A 17,357-nucleotide genomic window follows, 5' to 3' on the forward strand; every position below is an offset into this window, starting at 1 on the left:
AAGCCATTACCTCAAAGTTACTTCTGCATTTCTTACATCCTATTCTCGGCCACAGACAAATATTACTGGTTGTATGAATCCACTCATGGCCGATGGGGGGTCTGTGTTAGCAAATGTATTGGTTTATAATTATCTGAATGCACCTTGGTGCCAAGAAACAGTATTTAAGGTAGCAGCAATATATATCATACTAGGGTAGCCACAAAAATAATGATTTATCTGAAAAATGATTTATTATTATTACGGGTTTTGGAGGAGAAAAAAAGGAGTCTCCACTCCACACAGGACAGTCCAGGGTTTAGGCTACCTAATGAGTCTCGCTAGGCAACAGTTGTAGGAACTTCTAAGAAAGGTGTGTTCTTCTCATATCTTGGATCCAAGACCATAAAGTGGGCGCTGGAAACGTGTGTGAGAGGCACCATCAGAATCATGACAAATAATATGGATAGATTTTTGTTTTGAGGTGCAGAAGGCTAAGAGCTTGTGTTGGTGCAAAGAAGCCAAACACGTCTGATAAGTGGCCTGAAAGGCCGGTAAATTTTTTACATGAAAATAATAAACACTGGTTGCCATCAGTGGTGAACCTAATCTTCTACTTGGAATCTGTCACACTTATGTTCTAATACTTCTCTATGAGAGATTTACACTACATAGGCTACATCCCAGCTTTATTATTCCTCCTAGTTAGCATCTCATAAGGAAAAACACTAATCTTTAATCATTTAACACCTTAAATCTTACCTTTCCCTCTATGCCAATGCCACAGTCCGCAGCTTGGATCATGCTTACATCATTACCTCCATCTCCTGAATAAACAAATATATAGTTATATCAGACACTAAGCTGAAAAGCCCCCCGACACCTTGGGGAAAACTCTAAAAGTGGACAAGGTATCAGGTAAAAGAAAAAGTATAGCATGCCAATTTGGTCATGCCAGAATCAGCATGGCTGACGTAGGTACAGGTTTGTAAACGTTCCCATATAAATACAATATTTATTTAGAATTAATTTTTAAGTATAAAAGGAATTACTTTTATTTTTTTGGATTGATCCTTTTTCAATCATAGTGTGAAGCGGGAATAAGGAAATCTAAATTCTTACCGCTTCTTTGAAAGGACTTTCCACAAAAAGATGAGCAATGTCCTGCAGCCTGTACTCTGTGAATGAAGTGCTACCAGCATTGTGCCAAAAACTAATCTGTGCCCCGCTTACATTACAGAAGAGGCGTATTTCAATTATTCACTCCTGCTGAATACACTAATATCAGTTTATCTAGAATTTTTGTTATTATACACTACATTATAAAGTTAAACAAAGATCATTTTTTATTTTCTCTTCCGTGTGCTCCTAGCTCGCTAAAATTAAGATTCTCGCCTATCGAGAACAGAATTGTAAAAACTAATTTTCTGCTAGCAAATTGGAACTTGAAATAAATAACTGAAAAAACATACACACTTAGGAAAGAGTGTCTTTTTTGCCTTTCATTTGTATCAATATTTGTAAATGTCAGAGTAGGGTTAAATGAGCTTTATATTGAGAAACAAAGTCTAGCCTATTCATCACAGAGTCACATATATACAGAAGACGCAGCAATAAATGGTAAACGGGCTCCTCTTACCTATGGCACAGGTACGTCTTCCGGTATGCTGTTGCAGAAGCTTCACAATCTGCGCTTTTTGGGTTGGTGAACACCGGCAGCACACAACGGCCGGGCACTGACAGGCAAGCTCAACAAATTCATGCTCATAATATTTTAAGCACACCTAGAGGAAGAAGGGATGCAACCGAAATGACTCCTACTCTTAAGTTATCTAATATAGCGTACTTTACTACTTCTGTCTAACGTAAACACATGCATGGGACCGCTATTCTCATGATCAGTGGGCGTCCCACATTGATCATAGATTTATCATTTATCCTATGGATGGATAATGTCTTTAAATGACCAATCCCTTTAAACCATGGCAACTGCTGTCCATATATGAGCAGAATGTTGCTATACCTTTGATGAGATTTTCATATGATTGACGGCAAATAATCAGCTTAGAAAAGTTGCCAAAAAGATGAAGCCGATTCATGACAAAAGCCTTTGTTTATTTAATAGACCAGTGTTCCCCAACTCCAGTCCTCAAGAGCCACCAACAGGTCTTGTTTTCATGATTTCCTTAGTATTTCAGAGGTGAAGGAATTATTGTCTGTGAAGGTGATGCAATTATCACCTAGACAATACTAAGGAAATCTTGAAAACATGACCTGTTGGTGGCTCTTGAGGACCGGAGTTGGGGAACACCGTCATAGACAGTGGTCCATGGATATCTGTATTTAATCTATCATAATCTCTGCTGGATTGGGCATATTCGGATTCAACATGCCTGATCCCTTGTTTTCCTGAGCTTGCTTGTGGAAGAATAGTTCGCGAACAAGCTCTCTTATTGGTATGGCTAGCGCAACGCTGTTGAATATGAGATGCGTATATTTTGGATTGACTCACAGATTAAGCAATTATATACTTTGTTCATACTTTGTCTATAAAAGAAGTCTATACACTTGAAGGTTTCAGAGAATGAAGTTAAGAAATGACTATGCTCTTCAGAACCTATGACAATGTTCCTTAGTATAGGCTTTGTGTTAGTTGCACTTTTAGATATTTACATTTGACATCTAGTTAAGTATTAGGAATTATTACAAAATGATCAAACCTCAAGAGAATCTCCAGCAATCACTAAGGCACAATCGTGTTTCCTTCTGAAAGCATTTAGCTCTAAGTGAGCCTCGCTCCGACTGCTTACCTGCCAAAAAAAAATTCATGATACCAGATGAAATGGGCAGCAATAATAAAGTTAAAGAACACTCGTACACCCAGGCGCGCTGCTTTAAGCTAACCTTACCACATAACAAGCAAATACACAAGGTCAAAATTGTTGGCACCCTTCTGTTCAAGTAAGAAAAACCCACAAAGATCACTGAAATAACTTGAAACTGACAAAGGTAATTTTTAATTTAAATTTACTGAACATCAACTAATGGAAATCAGACATTGCTTGTGAATTGTGGTTCAACAAAAAAATAATAAAACAAAAAACAAACTAAATAAAAATGTCTGTACATACCCAGGGGTATCGTTTCTCCTTATGGAGAGTGACATACCATCTCTGGCTTGTCAAGGTAAGGAGGCTTATTTGCCGTACAATGCTCCTCTGGGAAATTAAATATGCAAATTGCCTCTTCTGAGAAAAAGAGGACTTAATTCTATAGCGCCACCTGTTGGAAGTAGCGATCCTACAAGTCACAATCAACCCTCTAACGATTCGTGCAATATGACTTGGGATAAAAGCCAAATCAGTATCTCAATTCGCAGACACGGTGTTTCGGGCTGTTGGCCCTCGTCAGTGCGAAGCATGAGAACTAATTTAGTTAGGTGAGAGGCTCTGGACTGGGGTCTAAGGGGTAACGTTTCTCCTTATGGAGAGTGACATACCATCTCTGGCTTGTCAAGGTAAGGAGGCTTATTTGCCGTACAATGCTCTAAACACCGTGTCTGCAAATTGAGATACTGATTTGGCTTTTATCCTAAGTCATATTGCACGACTCGTTAGAGGGTTGATTGTGACTTGTAGGATCACTACTTCCAACAGGTTGCGCTATAGAGTTAAGTCCTCTTTTTCTCAGAAAAGGCAATTTGCATATTTAATTTCCCAGAGGAGCATTGTACGGCAAATAAGCCTCCTTACCTTGACAAGCCAGAGATGGTATGTCACTCTCCATAAGGAGAAACGATACCCCTTAGACCCCAGTCCAGAGCCTCTCACCTAGCCAAATCAGTTCTCATGCTTCGCACTGACGAGGGCCAACAGCCCGAAACACCGTGTCTGCGAATTGAGATACTGATTTGGCTTTTATCCTAAGTCATATTGCACGACTCGTTAAGAGGGTTGATTGTGACTTGTAGGATCGCTACTTCCAACAGGTGGCGCTATAGAGTTAAGTCCTCTTTTTCTCAAAAGAGGCAATTTGCATATGTACATACCCAGACAGAGAATTATCTGTTATTTTAAATACGGTATGTAGTGTATCAAAAGGTTTTCCTAACACTTAATATTACGTTCAAATGTCCGAACATGCTAAAAAAAAAAAAAAAAGAGAGACACGGTACTTTTATTTGAAACTTATCACAGTTCCGGTGTCGCCAGGTTTCCTCTCCAATTCTTGAAATCAGCGCAATAACATTTTTCAGCATCTTTTAGCCAGGGCGGCCAAACACTGGTAGCAGCTATATAATGTCATCCAAAGTGACGCCACCACTGCATTTATGGTCTCTCCATACGTGACAGGCTGGTGTGGGTCTGGGATTCCGAGTCCTTTTTATTTGCTATTGAAGAGGTAGTTCATGTCCAATAAAATTAAAGGGATTGCCTTGTGAAAACAAGTTATCACCTATCGACAGGAAAGGTGATAACTTATTGAACAGCTGGGGACCGACTGCTAGGACCCGCACAGATTGACAGAACGGGAGAACGGGGCACTTACATTCCTGTGAGAGAATACACCAGTCATATACATGATCAACGGCTGCTCAATTCATTCCCTATGGGTCTGCTAAGCGGTGCACTTGGCTTTTTCAGGCAGACTAATATGAGGATCATTTGAAAATGAATAACATACATATCTACTTAAAACAGCAATTTATTAGATATGCATTAAAAGTATATAACACTCCAACAATAAGCAGACAAGACAAAGTAATGCAGCAAATCAGCCTTAGAGAGAGCATCTAAGGAGGGAGATCCTAGAAAAGATGGTCTACTGTGATACCAGATGACCCTGAAAATGCCCTACAACAGTTAGAATATATTGATACTGCCTAGCCGCAGAGGTTGGAACACTTAAGGTACCTTCACACTAAACAACTTTACAACGAGAACGACAACGATCCGTGACGTTGCAGCGTCCTGGATAGCGATCTCGTTGTGTTTGACAAGCAGCAGCGATCTGGATCCCGCTGTGATATCGCTGGTCGGAGCTAGAAGTCCAGAACTTTATTTGGTCGTCAGATCGGCGTTTATCGTCGTGTTTGACAGCAAAAGCAACGATGTCAGCAATGTTAAACATGGAGCTAACGACGTGTGAGAACGATAAGTGAGTCACCGCTACATCACAGGATCGCTCCTGCATCGTTCTGGAGCTGCTGTGTTTGACATCTCTACAGCGATCTAAACAGCGACGCTGCAGCGATCGGCTCGTTGTCTATATCACTGCAGCGTCGCTGAGTGTGACGGTACCTTAAGGGATGAACTAATATGAAGCCCCCACTCCACAATGGCAATCCATCAACTACCCTATATGTCCCTTTGATAATTAGTCACCAGAGAAATCAATATTCCAGGATAATGGTCAAAAATAGTGGACCAAACAGCAAGCAGCATGGTCAATATTAAATAGAAAACAATGTATTCCTCATATTGGTAGTTTGAGAAAAACGGATACTTATCATTCCCAGATAGGACCTCTACACGTTTCCCCAATGTTCATAGTTAATCAGGAGGCTGGTATCAGCAGAGGAATCCAAGATGTAGTTCACAGGCCCACCATGGTGTATCTGGCATGTATTGAATGGCTGGGGGCCGATTGCTGTTTTAAGGGGATATTTATGGGAATAAAAGTGTCTCATTGGGGATAAAAAAAATGCCTTTCTGAAGATTGGTGTGGGTGCTTGTGGTTGGACCCTCACATAGCAAAATTGGTTGTTGCCGTCAGTAGTGCAGCATGGTCGGGGCCACAGGGTCGATTGCCGAGAGTGTCAAATTCTATAGCTGCACCGAATTTCACCCCTTGCCACTTCTAGTGGAGCAGGGAGACAGCGAGCGCCCACCTGGTGAGCTACATGACAGGGATTGTTTTGACATCTAAGTTGGTGACACCCATTCCTCACAGATTGCAGCAATCAAGGTGAGTTTATAATCAGCTTCTGTGCCCTGCATAGGCAGCAACAGGGCTATCAGTATGAAGAAATGAGCTTTGTAATCTTAGTTGATGCCAGAGCGCAGCTGCCAATGACAATCTTGCTGTTTGGGTAGCGACTGAGACTACGAAGGCTGCTGTGCTCTCCTACAGATCTAAGCTTCTGCTTTCACTTGTAATTTTGTGAGAGGGGTAACAAATACCTTATGCAGGAGCTTTTTAAAAAAGTGTTCCATGTGAAAAAAAACCCCAGATAACAAAACCCACTAATATTATAATAGACTTTCAAGTTTAACATACTTGGGTCTAGGTCTAGGGTCAGAACCAGGGCTCATAAAGTTACAGACAGTGTTAGTTTTAGAGCTAGCATAATAAAATAGTTAAATTAAAAGAAAAGTAATAAAATATATAAATGCATAATTTTTAAAATTGTATTTTATACTACAGGGTCAAATGACAAATTATAGCTATTGTAGGAATTGTATTTAAATACAATTATTGTTTTTTGGGGGAATGAAGGGATTAATAATGACTGATGGAAAGGACTCTGAGTGCTAACTGTCCATATATATATATAGGGCGCAAAATACTAATATTGCCCCAGACATTGGCAATCTGCGCTATACCCCTGGTTAACCTTAAGTGGTTTTCCTGATACCCCCACTTCCCCAGTCCCACTAACAGGAGCCCTGTGGAACGCTCGCTTTGTCTGCAACAAACTTTCCTACAATCATGATCTTTTTATTACTAACAAACTTTCCTTCCTCGCCATCACCGAAACCTGGCTCACCCCTTCTGACACAGAATCTCCTGCTGCACTTTCATATGGTGGATTCCACCTTTCCCACACACTCCGTCCCAGCAGCAAGCATGGTGGAGGAGCTGGTTTTCTCCTGTCAGATAACTGCTCCTTCACCCCAGTCCCATTGCCACCCTCTGTTACCCTCTCTTCCTTTGAGGTGCACTCTGTGCGCATCTACTCTCCCCAACCTCCAACTGGCTGCAATTTACCGCCCCCAGGGCCAGCCACCACCTTCTCTGATCACTTTCCCACCTGGCTACTTAATTTCCTCTCCGATGACATCCCCACCATCATCTTGGGCAACTTTAACATCCCCATTGACAATTCCCTCTCAGCTGCCAGTAAGCTTCTATCTCTCACTTCCTCCTTCGGCCTCACTCAATGTTCTTCTGCAGCCACTCTCAAAGATGGCCACACACTGGACCTCAGCTTCACCCACCTACTCACATCCTCTTCCCTCACCACTACTTGTCTACAATCCCCACCCCACAAACTTGCACACCCTCGCAGAAATCTTAAACACCTCGATCTACATTCACTCTCTGAATCCTTCCTCCCTCTTACAGACATAAGTTCCCTACGCAATGAGGATGCCGCTGCCACTCTATATAACACCACACTAGCTGTAGATTTGGAATCGGTTGCCCCTCTCACACATATCAAAGCTCGCAAAATCAACAGACAGCCCTGGCACACCAGCCTGACCAAAGAACTGAGGCGAGCTTCTAGGGCTGCTGAGCGGATATGGAAAAGATAACAATCCAATGAGCACTTCATCGCATTCAAACAGTCCCTCACTACTTTCAAGGCCACACTCGCCACAGCTGAACAAACCTACTTCTCATGTCTCATATCCTCCCTGGCTCACAACCCTAAACAGTTATTCAACATCTCCAATTCTATCCTCCGTCCCCAGCACCTCCTCCCTCCCCACTCATCTCAGCTGAAGACTTTGCCTCATTTTTCAAGCAGAAGATTGATAACATCAGAGACAGTTTTGGTCGACAACCCTCAGAGCCCTTCCTCCTAACTGCCCAGCCCTCATACTCCAAAACCAACTTCTCCACCATTACAGAAGATTGACTCTCCACTCTACTCTCAAGATCGCATCTCACTACCTGTGCACTTGACTTCATCCATCCCACTTCATCCCAACCCTAACCCATCTCTTCAACCTATCACTAACTGGTGTTTTTCCCTCAAGCTTTAAACATGCCTCAATCACACCAATCCTCAAAAATCCCTCTCTTGACCCATCCTCTGTATCTAGCTATCGCCCTATATCACTTCTCCCCTATGCCTCAAAACTACTGGAACAACACGTCCATCTTGAACTGTCCTCCCATCTATCTTCTTGCTCCCTCTTCGACCGCTTACAATCTGGCTTTCGGTCACATCACTCCACTGAAACTGCCCTAACTAAAGGTCACCAATGACCTATTAACCGCCAAGGCAAAGCAACACTACTCTGTCCTTCTCCTCCTGGACCTGTCCTCTGCCTTTGAGTCAGTGGACCATTCCCTATTATTACAGACTCTCTCATCCCTTGGCATCACAGACTTGGCCCCATCCTGGATCTCGTCATACCTAACAGACCGGACATTCAGCATCTCCCACTCGCACATCAGCACCTCACCTCGCCCCCTATCTGTCGGAGTCCCACAATGTTCAGTCCTAGGGCCTCTGCTCTTCTCCATCTATACCTTTGGCCTTGGACAGCTCATAGAATCTCACAGCTTTCAGTATCACTTCTATGCTTATGACACACAGATCTACATCTCTGGACCAGATATCACCACCCAACTAACCAGAATCCCAAAATGTCTGTCTGCTATTTCATCCTTGTTCTCCGCTAGATTTCTAAAACTTAACATGGACAAAACAGAATTCATCATCTTTCCCCCATCTCATGCGACCCCCCCCCAACGGACCTATCTATTAAAGTAAATGGCTGCCAACTCTCCCCAGTCCCACAAGCTCGCTGCCTCAGGGTAATCCTTGACACTGATCTCTCTTTCAAACCACATATCGAAGCCCTTTCCACTTCCAGCTGACTTCAACTCAAAAATATTTCACGGATCCGTACATTCCTCAACCAAGAATCTGCACAAACCCTAGTCCAAGCCCTCATCATCTCCCACCTTAACTACTGCAACCTCCTGCTCTGTGGCCTCCCCTGGAACACTCTTGCACCACTCCAATTCTAAACTCTGCTGCCCCACTAATCCACCTGTCCCCCCGCTATTCCCCGGCCTCTCCCCTCTGTCAATCCCTGCACTGGCTCCCCATTACCCATAGACTCCAGATCAAAACCCTAACCATGACATACAAAGCCATCCACAGCCTATGTCCTCCGTATATCTGTGACCTCGTCTCCCGGTACTTACCTGCACGCAACCTTCCAATCCTCTCAAGATCTCCTTCTCTACTCCCCTCTTATCTCCTCTTCCCACAATCGCATACAAGATTTCTCTCGCGATTCACCCCTACTCTGGAACTCTCTACCACAACATATCAGACTCTCACCTACCTTTGAAACCTTCAAAAAGAACCTGAAGATCTACCTCTTCGAACAAGCCTACAACCTGCAGTAACCACTGATCCACCAAACCGCTGCACGACCAGCTCTACCCTCACCTACTCTATTCCTCACCCATCCCTTGCAGATTGTGAGCCCTCGCAGGCAGGGTCTTTTCTCCTCCTGTACCAGTCGTGACTTGCATAGTTTAAGATTATTGTACTTGTTTTTACTATGTATACCCCGTCTCACATGTAAAGTGCCATGGAATAAATGGCGCTATAATAATAATAAATAACAATAATAATACTATAATACCGATGGTCTATTCTTACTATGAAGGAGGCGACACATGGCACTGCTCTCTATGTATGTACAAGTAGGGTTTCAACCCAGGTAAGACCAATTTGAAGAACTTGGCACCACTACAGTAGGAGTGTCAAAATTTTATTTTTCTCCTATCCCTAGCATCAATATCAGATAATTTAGGCCACGACTAGCAACTCTCAGTGATGAGTTATGTGAAGGGACACAACAACCTGCGTGATCTACTTCACTACCAGGTACAGTCCTATAGAAAGGTTACAGGAATCAGGCCTCCACTATCATTGATTTGATATTAATAGCTAATGATAAGAACAGGTCATCAATATTATGGTCCAGAAAAATACATCTAACATTTCATGCTGCAGAATTAACTTCCTTCGCCCGTAAATAACATGCTTTGCATAAAACTATATTGTTAGTAGTCCATAGGGACCATTATACAATAACTGAATAGTTTCTAAAATATTTCTTAGGACCCAGAAACCTACTAGAACATGAAAAAAATGTGAACAAATGATTAGCTTTTCAAATTTCATTTCAAAGTCCTTGCACGGCAAATTGACATAATTGTAGCCTCCCTACTTATTATAAACTATAGGAAAACACAAAGTAAATAGATTTTGTTCAAGAAACTTAATTTGCGATGTTACTTTCCGAAAAGGTCAACAAAAATTGATCTGAAGTTTTATCAGAAGCATTAATAATTTAATTGCAAATAGGAGTCTGCAGGGCCTAATCTGCTATTCTGATGTTTCACAACAAACTGCATTTACATGTAAATGATATTCTAATAATTATTTCTGTTGGAAAAGTGCTTCATTTAGACGAGACACAGACATATGTCTTATCAGAGAATGCCAAAGAAGTCGTAACAACTTTGCCATTTTTATTTTAGGACATAAAACCAAGTTATAATTAAAAGTGCATGGAAAATTGCTGCCTCCTCAGCACAGCCTTAAAAAATAATTATTATTTAAAATATTCTATGGAGTACTCAGCATATTCTCATATATTTTATGTGTTTAATTATCTGCCACTCAGTAATCCTTCTCTGTGTGCAATAAAGAACACAATGTCTGGCTAATCGACGTACATAGGAATTAAGGACAACAGTAGAAAACGTTGCTTGCTAAACATGCACTAATGATGGCAAAGGTTGAAGATGACTATCTAGAATGGCTCTACTTTTACAGTAAAATTCTTGCTTTAGTGAAAAAATTAAGTTAAAAGGAACTTTTCAGGTAATAATCTTTTAAAAAATTAGATGTAAACAGTAAGTTATAGAGCTTATTAATATATTTATCTCAAGCCGGCAGCCTAAAACCTCTGGTAGCCCTCTCCATCCTGGGCCTCAGCTGCTTCATTTACGGCTCTATGCTCAACAATGGACAGTATTCTCTGTGTGGGTACATGACCAGAGCAGTGGATGATTGACACCAGCTGATTGCTTATTTCAATACTAACAGTGGTGCTCGAAAATTTGTGAACCCTTCAGAATTTCCCATATGTCTACATTAATTTGAACTAAAACTGATTTTTCTCAAAAGTACTAAAAATAGATAAAGAGAACAAATTCAAAGAAATGAGTAAAAAATATTAGACTTTGTTATTTTTTATATTTTAAAAATTATCCAATATCCCCAAAAAATTTGAGGGGGAAATGGGGGTGCTTCTTATAGCTTGAAAGCCCTCACCAGCAGTGTGGCAGCAGCAGGATTCGGGCAATTCTGATGGCCCTTGGCTGGGAAGAGGGGGTGTTCGGTGGTCCGACGCTGCAGGGCGATGGTCTGACTCCCATCCCAGGCAGGTTCGGCGGTGCTCGATGGTGATGGGGCTTCGCTAACATTCTGTGAAAGCCCGGAGCCCCTGCACTTTCATTGCTGCAATGCTGGTAAAATGGCCGCCGGAGGCGGCGCATGTGCAGATTGAGATTTTGGGAGCACCGAGCACCCCCGAACCTGCCGCACCAGCCTGGGATGGGAGTTAGACGATTGCCGGACCACCGAACACATACTGTGACCCTGCTCCACCAGTGCGGTCCCCCCGGCCAGCTGAATTCGGACTGTAAGACGGACCCCCATTTGACGCATTAATTTTATTCCCTATTTTCTTTCTGAAAATATAGTGTGCGTCTTATGGTCTGGTGCATCTTATAATCCGAAAAATACAGTAATATGAAGGTGAAATTAGTGTCTGAAATCAGGTGTAAGTGCGTATCCAGCTTTACTTATTGTGTACGAATGGAGATCATTATTACCCTGCCAAGGAGTGGCAGATCAACAAAGATCATTCTAGGAGCAAGGCACATAATAATGTGCAAGGTCAGAAAGGAACCCAAGGTAACCGGTAAGCAACTAAAGGCCTCTATCACATCAGCCAATTTTAAAGGGAACCTGTCACCCCCAAAATCGACGACGAGCTAAGCCCACCAGCATCAGGGGCTTATCTACAGCATTCTGGAATGCTGTAGATAAGCCCCCGATGTATCCTGAAAGATGAGAAAAAGAGGTTATATTATACTCACCCAGGGGCGTTCCCGCTGCGGTCCGGTCCGATGGGCGTCTCGGTCCGGGGCCTCCCATCTTCTTATGATGACGTCCTCTTCTTGTCTTCACGCTGCGGCTCCGGTGCATGCGTATTTTGTCTTCCCTGTTGAGGGCAGAGCAAAGTACTGCAGTGCACAGGCACCGGGTCTCTCTGACCTTTCCTGTGCCTGCGCTCTGCAGTACTTTGCTCTGCCCTCAACAGGGCAGACAAAGTACGCCTGTGCCGGAGCGTGAAGACAAGAAGAGGACGTCATCGTAAGAAGATGGGAGGCCCCGGACCGGACCGCGACGCCCACCGCAGCGGGACCGCCCCTGGGTGAGTATAATCTAACCTCTTTTTCTTATCTTTCAGGATACATCGGGGGCTTATCTACAACATTACAGAATGCTGCAGATAAGCCCCTGATGCTGGTGGGCTTAGCTCATCGTCGATTTTGGGGGGTGACAGGTTCCCTTTAACTTTACAAGTTAACCATCAGTAAGACACTAAACAAGAATGGTGTGCATGACAGAATTGCAAGGAGAAAGTCATTACTCTCTAAAAAGGACACTGTAGCCTTTCTGTGGTTTGTTAAAGATTCTGTTGGCAAGTCAGAAGGCTATGGTAACAATGTTTTGCAGACAGACGAGACCAAAATACAGTTTTTTTGTTTAAATGAGAAGCGTTATGTTTGGAGAAAAAAATACTGTATTACAGAAAAAAAACCTCATACCATCTGAGAACAGAGTAGTGGTGGCCATGATGGCTTGCCGTCATTGATTGAACAATAAATTCAGATTTATTTCAGGAAATTCTACAGGATAATATCTCTACAGCTGAATCTCAATAGATAATGAGTCATGCTGCAGGGCAATGACCCAAAGCACACCAGTAGTTCCACAAAAGAATGGTTAAAGAATATAGTTCAAATGTTGTGGAGGAACCTGAAGTGAGCAGTTCATGGGAGAAAACACAACAACAAAACAGAGCTGAAGTGTTTTTGTTGGGAGGAATGGGACAAAATACATAGTTTAAAAGTTTGCATACTTCTGCCTAGTCAGTCTAATATTTATGACTGATTTGTTTGATTTGACCCTCTTTAAGATACCTTTAGGACTTGGTTATTGGACATACTGACCTTGTTTCCTTTTTGAGATCCTGATGCCAACCCCTTTTGCCATGCCCATAGTAGAGAACAGTTTGTTCAACTCACCCAAAGGGCTGAAGTCTTATTTATACAAGGGATCAGAAACCTTTATTATTTGATGTGCCAATTTAAAAAAAAAAAAAATTCAAATCTGAAGGTGTGGCATGCAATATGAAAATCATTTAACATAAGTAGTAAGAGTCGGTTCAAATTCGTGAGATACGCAGCTTATTTTTCAACAAAAAAAAAAACACTTCATACTTCCCATAGAAAAGTCAAAGGTTTGTTCTTTGGGATTTCACATTCATGCTTATAACATAAGAGCTCCTGGACTAGATCTAATTTAACATACAAAACTGATATTGTACATTTAATTTTGAACCCCTATTTTACACTTACATACTATATTTGATTTTCACATGATCAAAAAAAATTATTATTTTTTTTTTTTTTTTTTTAAATAATTGTACTGTTTTTGTTTTTCATTGGTTTTTGGTCCCAATGTCATCCACAATTTATGGAGGATTTCCAGGTATTCACAAGCAATCAATCAATGAAAAATAGACAGCACTCAGATGCCAACAGTGTGCTGTTAATTGTCGTTTATGGACTTATTCAACTCAATAGAAGAATTATTTCCGCGAGATGGATCAGAATAGGACATATCTACATTTTTTATGTAGATCATTGGTCAGAAAATAAATAAAACCCGACATGTGGTGAGAGCTATGAAATGTAATGTGTGAGTGTGCCATCAGTGGAAAATATAATTAAAGTTCACCGCACACTCTGGTACCTGGGTGATGCAAGAAAAAATTTATTCAAATCAGTGAAAGTCAATAGAAAAAATGAGCAAAACGCAGGAAAAATCAGATAGCGTTACAAAAGCAACTATATTCAATCATAGACGTTTCGACCTATCCAGGCCTTATTCATTACGTCGTTGTATGAGGATTAGGATAGAGTCCTGTTTCAAAAACGAGGGCAGACCCCAGAGTACGAGAATATATCGAGAGCTTTGTAATCCTGAACTTCCTGGAGCAGTGGTGTGCTGTGCTGCAGAGTGGCAGTGCTCCCGCGCTTTGCCCCTGGTTGTGAACGCTCACAACACCAGCACCTCATCATTGGACAGAGTGCAGGCCAAAACTCCCTTTCTTCTATCAGTGGAAAAAACTGACAGCATACAGACGACAAACACTTACGTGGGAATCAATCCTAAATCAGACCAGACAGCAGTTGTAATGATTATTTCTCTGTTACATTTGTATATTAAAGAGGACTTTCACCAAATTTTTCACGTTGAACTGGACACATGATGCAATAGTGGCTGCAGAGCAGCATAAAGATTTTTTTTTTTTTAATTTCGTCTGTGTTGCAAAAATATTAGCGATCAAAATTTTTGAAACCTAAACAGCTTTTTTTATTATTTTTTTCAAGTGGGCATTACTAGCATGATATCATCGGGGGGCATGTATTTCCTCTTTCTGATGCTGAACAATCATAAGCAGGCAGCAACACACCGGTGAAAGAACGTGTTCCACAATAGCTTAGAACAGGCTCAGCGTGAGACATGTATCGGCAAACAGACTGCTCTTCTAACCGCAGTGATGGCATGCTGGATCACAGCAGACTTGAGTGTGATTAACAGCTTTTAACTGTAATCTCTGGCATTCAATGTAGGGGATGGGCACTGCTGCAGAGTTGAGTCTCAACACAAACACTTGAAGTAGCTCACCTCTCGAATTCAAATGAGTTTTATTGGCAGGACCAAATAACAAATTAGCATTGCCAAAGCAAGTGGGGTACTACCAACTCTGCTGCACTGCCCCTCCACTACATTGAGTGCTGGAGGTGAAAGCTGAAAGCTGCTAATCACACTCAGGTCTGCTGATCTACAGCACATGTTATCAATCTACAGTGACGTGAGCAGACACACAGACTCACTTAGATTCTGTTCTAAGCTATAGTAGGGGCGTGTAATTTTTTCCTTTGTTTGCAGATGCCTGCTGCAGAGCTAGCAGCACTATAAGAGAAGAGATACCAGAAGTGTTTGTAATGAAGCTTAACTCTGCAGCACTGCACCTTCCTCCACACTGACTGCCAGAGGTGAGAGCTGAAAGCTGTTGGTTAATTAAACTCTGGTCTACTGTGCTCCACCACATGTCATGACACTGCACTGAGAAAAGCAGACTGTTTGTCAATGCTATTTTGGGGGCATGCTTTCTTTGCCCAGGGTGCTGCTGCCTGCTTATGATTGGTAAGCATCAGAAAGAGGTAGAAGTAAACACCCTCAGTGAAATCTCTCTAGTAATGCCCATTAGATCTTTAAAAAAAATAACGGTTTTAAGTGTCAAATACCTTGATTGCCAATATCTCCACAATGGCCAGGTGAGATAAAAAAAAAAAAACTAAAATGCTTTATTTTGCTTTGCATTGTCTATTACATCTTGTGTCCAGTTAAACATTAAACATTTGGAGAAAAGTCCTTTTTAGGTGGAAAGCCCATTGATTTCAATCAGAACTGTGTAACACTGAATTTTGATGGTGGCACTGCAGAGTGTATCGAATACTTGACGATGGGTTACACTGAAAATCTCTTATTTTAAGCACTCTAATTTATGTTGTTTATTGTATGATTAAAAAGCATAATGTAAAAAAATCTTACACTACCAAATAGACTTACTGGTCTGAAAATGTGAATATCCTGGTTCCGTGATACTAGGTGAGAACTCTTTGCAATACAAGTTGCTGTTTCCAGCTTGTCTCCAGTAAGCATCCATATCTAAAAATAAGTTAAAAAAAAAAAACATATTGTCACCAAATTCTCTTCTCAAGAGGCTTTAGGGGTCTATTATAAGGGGGTTATTGTCGATAGACTCAAAGGCATTGAGAACCATGTAAATTTGTTTTGATGCCTTTTTTTTGGTGGAGTAATCTTCCACCACGTGTAAAAATATGATAAAGCAGAACAAGCAAATTTCCAGGCAGGACTTTATTTAGAAAAACAACAAAGCTACTTCTACGGCATCAAGACCACTACATTCTCAGCTATGTTTATTTACATACCTTTATCCCTGCGTTTCTCAACATTTCCAGAGTGGGCCTGACATCGGCCTGCAGTTGATCTTCCACACCAGTTAAGCAAAGTAGCTCCATTTCCCTTTCTAGGCTCTCTACCACAGCTGCAACCTTTAGAGATCTGTCATGTATACTTAGCTTGGCTTGATTGTACCGATTCTGGACAAAAAGATCATAAATGAAAAAGTAAACATTCATGAACATAAAATAATAGTCCAAAAAGCAGGTAAGAAGCACTCTAAAATTAGTATATTGCACAGCAATATCGTTTTTTACACATCAAGTTGTTAAACTGCTTACATTCCCATTACATATTCACTAAACAACTCCTTTGATAGTTGTCAGTTATTTTAAGAATATATTTCTAGATAAAGATGATAGCACCCACAATAAGGCTGCAGAGTACATTAAGAACTTAGATAAGATGGGTCTGAATTTGTTTTTGTGGTGGAAGAGGTAAAGCTCAAGCCCACATTTTCTGCACGGATCGCAGAGTATTTTGCTTTTAGACAATCGACAGGGAAAATTCCCTGAAAAAAAAACCAAGTTGGAATCTGTTTTACATAGCTTCCTTTGTAAGGTAATAAACAGAACTGTCACCAGATTTCTCAATGCAAACTGCATACAGTGTTAAATAGATCTCTTAGACCTGATGAGTCTGATTTTTATATTCAGAAAATCCATGTCAGAATAGCTGTATAACCCGTTATAAAGCTTTAAACTCAATGTCTGCCCACCGAGGCTGATTGACAAGTTCTCAGTGTTCCTTCTGATGTGTGATCTCACACTAATCAGTAGAAGGTACAGCCATGAATCAGGCTGGATGAGCGGAGACTGTACAAGTGGGGAGGGTGCTCTAGAAGCAATCAGCTATAGTCTGTGTTTAATTTTGCAGAGATGAGTCGTTGCAGAAATAAGTTATAGCAGTCTTCGCTGTACCAAAAAGAAAATTATTTCGATTGGAGACATTACCAGTGAGTCACTATTCACCAGTACATTTA

At 41.3% G+C, this 17,357-nt stretch overlaps 1 protein-coding gene and 1 long non-coding RNA gene across 3 annotated transcripts in view; one reads left to right on the top strand and one right to left on the bottom strand.

The window, feature by feature from the left end:
- ATP9B (ATPase phospholipid transporting 9B (putative)) overlaps positions 1 to 17,357 on the bottom strand; it is a 428,187-nt gene that overhangs the window by 30,641 nt on the left and 380,189 nt on the right. For both annotated transcript variants that reach the window (XM_077270058.1, XM_077270059.1), the window contains exons 19-23: positions 16,345 to 16,515; positions 15,962 to 16,060; positions 2,700 to 2,789; positions 1,619 to 1,763; positions 742 to 806 (exon numbers count right to left, since the gene is read on the bottom strand). In XM_077270058.1, coding sequence (XP_077126173.1) covers positions 742 to 806; positions 1,619 to 1,763; positions 2,700 to 2,789; positions 15,962 to 16,060; positions 16,345 to 16,515 — 570 coding nt within the window. The remainder of the gene's footprint in view (positions 1 to 741; positions 807 to 1,618; positions 1,764 to 2,699; positions 2,790 to 15,961; positions 16,061 to 16,344; positions 16,516 to 17,357) is intronic.
- Positions 15,334 to 17,357, top strand: part of LOC143782533 (uncharacterized) — a 41,521-nt gene continuing 39,497 nt past the window's right edge. The window contains exon 1 of the long non-coding RNA XR_013216990.1: positions 15,334 to 15,384. This is a non-coding gene — a long non-coding RNA (uncharacterized LOC143782533). The remainder of the gene's footprint in view (positions 15,385 to 17,357) is intronic.

Source organism: Ranitomeya variabilis, chromosome 6 (genome assembly GCF_051348905.1).
Source record: "Ranitomeya variabilis isolate aRanVar5 chromosome 6, aRanVar5.hap1, whole genome shotgun sequence".
Classification (NCBI taxonomy): Eukaryota; Metazoa; Chordata; class Amphibia; order Anura; family Dendrobatidae; genus Ranitomeya; species Ranitomeya variabilis.